At 53.1% G+C, this 10,000-nt stretch overlaps 1 protein-coding gene across 1 annotated transcript in view; it reads left to right on the forward strand.

The window, feature by feature from the left end:
* Window positions 1-625: 625 nt before the first annotated feature.
* Window positions 626-10,000, forward strand: part of LOC124029857 (FH1/FH2 domain-containing protein 3-like) — a gene marked incomplete at both ends in the record, with an annotated part of 14,470 nt that continues 5,095 nt past the window's right edge. Inside the window, 4 exon segments of the mRNA XM_046341424.1 lie at window positions 626-781; window positions 1,809-1,991; window positions 4,059-4,178; window positions 9,035-9,118. Coding sequence (XP_046197380.1) covers window positions 626-781; window positions 1,809-1,991; window positions 4,059-4,178; window positions 9,035-9,118 — 543 coding nt within the window.

Below are 10,000 nucleotides of genomic sequence, written 5' to 3' on the forward strand. Positions count from 1 at the left end.
TTGACTGGTGGCTTGACGGGGTGGTTTGACGGTGGCTTGACGGGGTGGCTGATTTTGCAGCCTTGACGGTGGCTTGACGGGGTGGCTTGACGGGGTGGTTTGATTCGGGTGGGTTTGACGGGGTGGCTTGACGTGGGTGGCTTGACGGGTGGTTTGACGGGGTGGTTTGACGGGGGTGGCTTGACGAGGTGGCTTGACGAGGTGGCTTGACGAGGTGGCTTGACGAGGTGGCTTGACGGGTTGGCTTGACGGGGTGGCTTGACGGGGTGGCTTGACGGGTGGCTTGACGGGGTGGCTTGACGGGGTGGCTTGACGGGGTGGCTTGACGAGGTGGCTTGACGAGGTTGGCTTGACGAGGTGGCTTGACGAGGTGGCTTGACGAGGTGGCTTGACGAGGTGGCTTGACGTGTTGGCTTGACGTGTTGGCTTGACGGTGTTGGCTTGACGTGTTGGCTTGACGTGTTGGCTTGACGGTTGGCTTGACGTGTTGGCTTGACGTGTTGGCTTGACGTGGTGGCTTGACGTGGTGGCTTGACGAGGTGGCTTGACGAGGTGGCTTGACGAGGTGGCTTGACGAGGTGGCTTGACGAGTTGGCTTGACTCTTTTCTCTGCTTGTCCCTGCAGAAAGGATCAGAAGTGAAGAAAGCAGAGATTCTGGTGTTGGACTCTAAGAGGAGTAACAGCATCAACATCGGCATGACCGTACTACCAGCTGTCCACGTCATCAAGACCGCCATCCTCAACTTTGACGAGTTCGCCATCAACAAGGAGGGCATCGAGGTGATACTGTCTTTCTACCACCGGGTGGCGCTGTTACCATTTGGAATCACTGTTGAATAGGATCTGTGGGTGCTGTTTACACCAGGACCAGTGCACTCTGACCTGCATAGGGTTCAGGAGGAGAAGTGCACTGTTTCTCTAGTGTGGTTGAATAAATGTTTACTGTCAACGATGTTTACCTGAACATCACTCTGTTAGCACCTTCTATTGTGTTATAACAACATGTCAACTACTCACACTTTCTTAGTCCTCTGATTTTCCTTTCACTGGTGGTACAAATCCATGCCTCCAGTCCTTTGTTCCAGTCCTCCCCCTCTCTCTCTCTCTCTCTCTAGAAACACCATGCCTCCAGTCCTCTGTTCCAGTCATCCCCCTCTCTCTCTCTCTCTCTCTCTCTCTCTCTCTCTCTCTCTCTCTAGAAACACCATGCCTCTAGTCCTCTTTTCCAGTCATCTCTCTCTCCCTCTCTCTCTCTCTCTCTCTCTCTCTCTCTCTCTCTCTCTCTCTCTCTCTCTCTCTCTCACTCTCTAGAAACACCATGCCTCCAGTCCTCTGTTCCAGTCATCCCTCTCTCTCTCTCTCTCTCTCTCTCTCTCTCTCTCTCTAGAAACACCATGCCTCTAGTCCTCTTTTCCAGTCATCTCTCTCTCTCTCTCTCTCTCTCTCTCTCTCTCTCTCTCTCTCTCTCTCTCTCTCTCTCTCTCTCACTCTCTAGAAACACCATGCCTCCAGTCCTCTGTTCCAGTCATCCCTCTCTCTCTCTCTCTCTCTCTCTCTCTCTCTCTCTCTCTCTAGAAACACCATGCCTCTAGTCCTCTTTTCCAGTCTCTCTCTCTCTCTCTCTCTCTCTCTCTCTCTCTCTCTCTCTCTCTCTCTCTCTCTCTCTCTCTCTCTCTCTCTCTCTCTCTCTCTCTCTCTCTCTCTCTCTCTCTCTCTCTCTCTCTCTCTCTCTCTCTCTCTCTCTCTCTCTCTCTCTCTAGAAACATCATGCCTCCTCCTCTAACTCCAGTCATCTGTTGTCTTGTAGAAAATCCTGACGATGACTCCTTCGGAGGAGGAGAAGCAGAAGATCCAGGAGGCTCAGCTGGCCAACCCGGACGTCCCCCTGGGCTCAGCAGAACAGTTCCTTCTCACCCTGTCCTCCATCAGTGGCCTCAGCGCTCGACTACAGCTCTGGGCCTTCAAACTCAACTATGAAACCCTGGAAAAGGTAGGGGGGGGGTGGCTTCTAGCCTTGGATGCAGTCTGTTCTGCTCTCACTATGGAATAGTCCTCATGCAGAAACTGATCTAGGACCAGGCTAGTGTTCTGCTCTCATTATGGAATAGTCCTCATGCAGAAACTGAACCAGGACCAGGCTAGTGTTCTGCTCTCACTATGGAATAGTCCTTGTGCCTCCTGCAGAAACTGATCGAGGACCAGGCTAGTGTTCTGCTCTCACTATGGAATAGACCTTGTGCCTCCTGCAGAAACTGATCGAGGACCAGGCTAGTGTTCTGCTCTCACTATGGAATAGTCCTCATGCAGAAACTGATCTGGGACCAGGCTAGTGTTCTGCTCTCACTATGGAATAGTCCTCATGCAGAAACTGATCTGGGACCAGGCTAGTGTTCTGCTCTCACTATGGAATAGTCCTCGTGCCTCCTGCAGAAACTGATCTGGGACCAGGCTATTGTTCTGCTCGTCTCTACACAGCTGTACATCATCTTCACGCTCTTCCTGTCATCATGCGCTGTAGGAACCAGGAGTATCCAACACCTCCCCTAGGAGAACAGCGTTAGTCAGTGTGTCGGACAGGCAGCTCAACAACAGCTGAATATTGTCCTCGGGGGTTATGGGTGGGATGAGGAGAGAGAATATGAACGGTCTGCCCAGGATCGGCAGATTCTGTTCTGACACGCACACACACACGCACGCACGCACGCACGCACGCACGCACGCACGCACGCACGCACGCTCAGTCACTGACTGCCTGTTTCATGCAGTTTGTTTCCTCCTGAATGTTCGTCTCTGTACAGGAGATAGCTGAGCCTCTCTCCCCCCTGAATGTTGTCCGTCTCTGTACAGGAGATAGCTGAGCCTCTCTTCGTCTCTGTACAGGAGATAGCTGAGCCTCTCTTCGTCTCTGTACAGGAGATAGCTGAGCCTCTCTTAGTCTCTGTACAGGAGATAGCTGAGCCTCTCTTCTTCTCTGTACGGGAGATAGCTGAGCCTCTCTTCGTCTCTGTACGGGAGATAGCTGAGCCTCTCTTCGTCTCTGTACGGGAGATAGCTGAGCCTCTCTTCTTCTCTGTACAGGAGATAGCTGAGCCTCTCTTCTTCTCTGTACAGGAGATAGCTGAGCCTCTCTTCTTCTCTGCCTCTCTCTTCTTCTCTGTACAGGAGATAGCTGAGCCTCTCTTCTTCTCTGTACAGGAGATAGCTGAGCCTCTCTTCTTCTCTGTACAGGAGATAGCTGAGCCTCTCTTCTTCTCTGTACAGGAGATAGCTGAGCCTCTCTTCTTCTCTGTACAGGAGATAGCTGAGCCTCTCTTCTTCTCTGTACAGGAGATAGCTGAGCCTCTCTTCTTCTCTGTACAGGAGATAGCTGAGCCTCTCTTCTTCTCTGTACAGGAGATAGCTGAGCCTCTCTTCATCCCTGTACAGGGAGATAGCTACAGGAGAGCCTCTCTTCGTCTCTGTACAGGAGATAGATAGCTGAGCCTCTCTTCGTCTCTGTACAGGAGATAGCTGAGCCTCTCTTCTTCTCTGTACAGGAGATAGCTGAGCCTCTCTTCTTCTCTGTACAGGAGATAGCTGCCTCTCTTCTTCTCTGTACCCTCTTCTTCTCTGTACAGGAGATAGCTGAGCCTCTCTTCGTCACTGTACAGGAGATAGCTGAGCCACTCTTCGTCTCTGTACAGGAGATAGCCCCTGTACAGGAGATGGCTGAGCCTCTCTTCGTCTCTGTACAGGAGATAGCTGGGCCTCTCTTCGTCTCTGTACAGGAGATAGCTGGGCCTCTCTTCGTCTCTGTACAGGAGATAGCTGGGCCTCTCTTCGTCTCTGTACAGGAGATAGCTGAGCCTCTCTTCGTCTCTGTACAGGAGATAGCTGAGGCCTCTCTTCGTCTCTGTACAGGAGATAGCTGGGCCTCTCTTCGTCTCTGTACAGGAGATAGCTGAGCCTCTCTTCGTCTCTGTACAGGAGATAGCTGGGCCTCTCTTCGTCTCTGTACAGGAGATAGCTGGGCCTCTCTTCGTCTCTGAATGTTGTTCTTCTCTTTGTCTCTGTACAGGAGATAGCGGAGCCTCTCTTCGACCTGAAACTAGGCATGGAGCAGCTCGCCAAAAACAAAACCTTTAAGCGCATCCTAGCAACGCTTTTGGCCATTGGAAACTTCCTCAACAGTACCAGTGTAAGTGTGTTCTTCTTGTCTACGTCCCAAATAGAGACCCTGTTTCCTGTATAGTGCACTACTGTTGACCAGGGCCCATAGGGCTGTATAGGGGACTACTGTTGACCAGGGCCCATAGGGCTGTATAGGGGACTACTGTTGACCAGGGCCCATAGGGCTGTATAGGGCACTACTGTTGACCAGGGCCCATAAGGCTGTATAGGGCACTACTGTTGACCAGGGCCCATAGGGCTGTATAGGGCACTACTGTTGACCAGGGCCCATAGGGCTGTATAGGGACTACTGTTGACCAGGGCCCATAGGGCTGTATAGGGGACTACTGTTGACCAGGGCCCATAGGGCATAGGGGACTACTGTTGACCAGGGCCCATAGGGCACTACTGTTGACCAGGGCCCATAGGGGACTACTGTTGACCAGGGCCCATAGGGCACTACTGTTGACCAGGGCCCATAGGGCACTACTGTTGACCAGGGCCCATAGGGCACTACTGTTGACCAGGGCCCATAGGGGTTGACCAGGGCCCATAGGGCACTACTGTTGACCAGGGCCCATAGGGCACTACTGTTGACCAGGGCCCATAGGGCTGTATAGGGACTACAGTTGACCAGGGCCCATAGGGCAGTATACTACACTAGGGCACTACTGTTGACCAGGGCCCATAGGGCTGTATAGGGACTACTGTTGACCAGAGCCCATAGGGCTGTATAGGGGCTGTTGACCAGGGCCCATAGGGCTGTATAGGGCACCAGGGCCCATAGGGCTGTATAGGGGCACCAGGGCCCATAGGGCTGTATAGGGCACCAGGGCCCATAGGGCTGTATAGGGCACCAGGGCCCATAGGGCTGTATAGGGGACTACTGTTGACCAGGGCCCATAGGGCTGTATAGGCACTACTGTTGACCAGGGCCCATAGGGCTGTATAGGGCACTACTGTTGACCAGGGCCCATAAGGCTGTATAGGGGACTACTGTTGACCAGGACCCATAGGGCTGTATAGGGGACTACTGTTGACCATTGCCCATAGGGCTGTATAGGGCACTACTGTTGACCAGGGCCCATATGGCACTACTGTTGACCAGGGCCCATAGGGCACTACTGTTGACCACGGCCCATAGGGCACTACTGTTGACCAGGGCCCATAGGGCACTACTGTTGACCAGGGCCCATAGGGAACTACTGTTGACCAGGGCCCATAGGGCACTACTGTTGACTAGGGCACTACTGTTGACCAGGGCCCATAGGGCACTACTGTTGACCAGGGCCCATAGGGCACTACTGTTGACCAGGGCCCATAGGACTGTATAGGGCACTACTGTTGACCAGAGCCCATAGGGCTGTATAGGGGACTACTGTTGACCAGGGCCCATAGGGCAGTATAGGGGACTACTGTTGACCAGGGCCCATAGGGCTGTATAGGGCACCAGGGCCCATAGGGCTGTATTGGGGACTACTGTTGACCAGGACCCATAGGGCTGTATAGGGGACTACTGTTGACCATTGCCCAGGGCCCATAGGGCACTACTGTTGACCAGGGCCCAGGCTGTATAGGGCACTACTGTTGACCAGGGCCCATAGGGCACTACTGTTGACCAGGGCCCATAGGGCTGTATAGGGACTACAGTTGACCAGGGCCCATAGGGCACTACTGTTGACCAGGGCCCATAGGGCACTACTGTTGACCAGGGCCCATAGGGCACTACTGTTGACCAGGGCCCATAGGGCACTACTGTTGACCAGGGCCCATAGGGCACTACTGTTGACCAGGGCCCATAGGGCTGGTGACCAGGGCCCATAGGGCACTACTGTTGACCAGGGCCCAGGAACTACTGTTGACCAGGGCCCATAGGGCTATATGGGGCACTACTGTTGACCAGGGCCATAGGGCACTACTGTTGACCAGGGCCCATAGGGCACTACTGTTGACCAGGGCCCCTGTATAGGCACTACTGTTGACCAGAGCCCATAGGGCTGTATAGGGGACTACTGTTGACCAGGGCCCATAGGGCTGTATAGGGACTACTGTTGACCAGGGCCCATAGGGCTGTATAGGGCACCAGGGCCCATAGGGCTGTATTGGGGACTACTGTTGACCAGGACCCATAGGGCTGTATAGGGGACTACTGTTGACCATTGCCAATAGGGCTGTATAGGGCACTACTGTTGACCAGGGCCCATAAGGCTGTATAGGGGACTACTGTTGACCAGGACCCATAGGGCTGTATAGGGGACTACTGTTGACCATTGCCAATAGGGCTGTATAGGGCACTACTGTTGACCAGGGCCCATAGGGCACTACTGTTGACCAGGGCCCATAGGGCACTACTGTTGACCAGGGCCCATAGGGCACTACTGTTGACCAGGGCCCATAGGGCACTACTGTTGACCAGGGCCCATAGGGCACTACTGTTGACCAGGGCCCATAGGGCACTACTGTTGACCAGGGCCCATGGGGCACTACTGTTGACCAGGGCCCATAGGCACTACTGTTGACCAGGGCCCAGGGCACTACTGTTGACCAGGGCCCAGGGCACTACTACTGTTGACCAGGGCCCATAGGGCACTACTGTTGACCAGGGCCCATAGGGCACTACTGTTGACAGGGCCCATAGGGCACTACTGTTGACCAGGGCCCATAGGGCACTACTGTTGACCAGGGCCCAGGGCTGTTGACCAGGGCACTAGGGCACACTGTTGACCAGGGCCCATGGGGGCTGTATGGGGCACTACTGTTGACCAGGGCCCATGGGGCTGTATAGGGCACTACTGTTGACCAGGGACCATAGGGCTGTATAGGGCACTACTGTTGACCAGGGCCCATAGGGCTGTATAGGGACTACTGTTGACCAGTGCCCATAGGGCAGTACAGGGCACTACTGTTGACCAGGGCCCATAGGGCTGTATAGGGCACCAGGGCCGATGGGGCTGTATAGGGGACTACTGTTGACCAGGGCCCATAGGGCTGTATAGGGCACTACTGTTGACCAGGGCCCATAGGGCTGTATAGGGCACTACTGTTGACCAGGGCCTATGGGGCTGTATAGGGCACTACTGTTGACCAGGGCCCATAGGGCTGTATAGGGCACTACTGTTGACCAGGCCCATAGGGCTGTATAGGGCATTACTGTTGACCAGGGCCCATAGGGCTGTATAGGGACTACTGTTGACCAGGGCCCATAGGGCTGTATAGGGACTACTGTTGACCAGGGCCCATAGGGCTGTATAGGGCCAAAAACATCTACTTCCTGTGTTTTGGGGGTGCCAAAAACATCTACTCCCTGTGTTTGAGGGGGTGCAAAAACATCTACTTCCTGTGTTTGAGGGGGTGCCAAAGCATCTACTTCCTGTTTTTGAGGGGGTGCCAAAACATCTACTTCCTGTGTTTGAGGGGGGGGTGCCAAAAACATCTACTTCCTGTGTTTGAGGGGGTGCCAAAAACATCTACTTCCTGTGTTTGAGGGGTGCCAAAACATCTACTTCCTGTGTTTGAGGGGGGTGCCAAAACATCTACTTCCTGTGTTTGAGGGGGTGCCAAAAACATCTACTTCCTGTGTTTGAGAGAGGGTGCCAAAAACATCTACTTCCTGTGTTTGAGGGGGTGCCAAAAACATCTACTTCCTGTGTTTGAGGGGGTGCCAAAACATCTACTTCCTGTGTTTGAGGGGGTGCCAAAACATCTACTTCCTGTGTTTGAGGGGGATGCCAAAAACATCTACTTCCTGTTTTTGAGGGGGTGCCAAAAACATCTACTTCCTGTTTTTGAGGGGGTGCCAAAAACATCTACTTCCTGTTTTTGAGGGGGGGTGCCAAAAACATCTACTTCTGTTTTGAGGGGGGTGCCAAAACATCTACTTCCTGTTTTTGAGGGGGTGCCAAAACATCTACTTCCTGTTTTGAGGGGGTGCCAAAAACATCTACTTCCTGTGTTTGAGGGGGGGGGGGTGCCAAAAACATCTACTTCCTGTTTTTGAGGGGGTGCAAAAACATCTACTTCCTGTTTTTGAGGGGGTGCCAAAAACATCTACTTCCTGTTTTTGAGGGGGTGCCAAAAACATCTACTTCCTGTTTTTGAGGGGGGTGCCAAAAACATCTACTTCCTGTGTTTGAGGGGGGATGCCAAAAACATCTACTTCCTGTGTTTGAGGGGGGTGCCAAAACATCTACTTCCTGTGTTTGAGGGGGTGCAAAAACATATACATCCTGTGTTTGAGGGGGGTGCCAAAAACATCTACTTCCTGTTTTTGAGGGGGGGTGCTAAAAACATCTACTTCCTGTTTTTGAGGGGGGTGCCAAAAACATCTACTTCCTGTTTTGAGGGGGTGCCATGACTTAAGGGATTAGATTGAACCAACTGATAAAAATGTGAACTACGTGTCTGGAGCAGCTTGATGGTCCACACCACCTGTATGGCTTCACAAGGACTTGGTTCAGCTGAGGAGAGATGTTTATCCTAAAGCAGGAAACAGATCAGTAGGGTTTATTTACTGTTTATTGGTAGATGGGTTGATTGCTGTAGTTTTGACTGTAATGTAGTTTACTGTCATCACCTGTCCGACTGCCTGTCTCTGTCTGATTTTCTGTCTGTACGTGTCCTCTGTGTCTCTCTCTCTGTCCCCCCTCTCTCTGCCTCTCTCTGTCTCTCTCTGTCTCTCTCTCTGTCTCTCTCTCTGTCTCTCTCTCTGTCTCTTTCTCTGTCTCTCTCTCTCTGTCTCTCTCTGTCTCTCTCTCTCTCTGTCCCCCCTCTCTCTGTCTCTCTGTCTCTCTCTGTGTCTCTGTCTCTCTCTCTGTCTGTCTCTCTGTCTCTCTGTATCTGTCCCTCTCTCTGCTCCCCTCTCTGCCCCTCTCTGTCTCTCTGCAGGCTAAAGGTTTTGAGCTGAACTACCTGGAGAAGGTAACTGAGGTGAAGGATCTGGTCACAGACAGTCTCTGCTTCACCACACCTGTACCTTCCTGGTGGACAACTACACCGACACCTCAGACGTGTACTCTGAGATCCCCTCCATCACACGCTCTGCTAGAGTAAGTCTCCCTATAGGGGGCCTGGAGCAGAGATCCCCTCCATCACACGCTCTGCTAGGAGTAAGTCTCCCTATAGGGGGGGGCCTGGGCAGAGATCCCTCCATCACACGCTCTGCTAGATGAGTCTCCTATAGGGGGACCCTGGGGGGGGCCTGCAGAGATCCTCCATCACACGCTCTGCTAGAGTCAGTCTCCTATAGGGGGTGGGGGCCTGGGTAGAGATCCCCTCCATCACACGCTCTGCTAGAGTAAGTCTCCCCTATAGAGGGGGGGGCCTGGGAGAGATCCTCCATCACACGCCTGTTAGAGTAAGTCTCCCTATAGAGGGGGGGGTAGTGTGTAAGAAATACTCTAGAAAAATCAACGACTCGCGGCGTCTCCCCCAACACAGATTTAAATATAGTTTGATCTAGGTGTAGTGGACCTTACAGTGAAATGCTGAATACAACAGGTGTAGTAGACCTCACAGTGAAATGCTGAATACAACAGGTGTAGTGGACCTTACAGTGAAATGCTGAATACAACAGGTGTAGTAGACCTCACAGTGAAATGCTCTCTCTCTCTCTCTCTCCTGCCCTCTCTCCCTGTCTCTCTCTCCCTGTCTCTCTCTCCTGTCTCTCTCTCCCTGTCCCTGTCTCCTCTGTCTGTCTGTCTGTCTGTCTGCCCTCTCTCTGTCTGTCTGCCCTCTCTCTGTCTGTCTGCCCTCTCTGTCTGTCTGCCCCTCTCTCTGTCTGTCTGCCCTCTGTCTGTCTGCCCTCTCTGTCTGTCTGCCCTCTCTCTGTCTGTCTGCCCTCTCTCTGTCTGC

This window comes from Oncorhynchus gorbuscha, unplaced genomic scaffold, assembly GCF_021184085.1.
Source record: "Oncorhynchus gorbuscha isolate QuinsamMale2020 ecotype Even-year unplaced genomic scaffold, OgorEven_v1.0 Un_scaffold_7917, whole genome shotgun sequence".
Classification (NCBI taxonomy): Eukaryota; Metazoa; Chordata; class Actinopteri; order Salmoniformes; family Salmonidae; genus Oncorhynchus; species Oncorhynchus gorbuscha.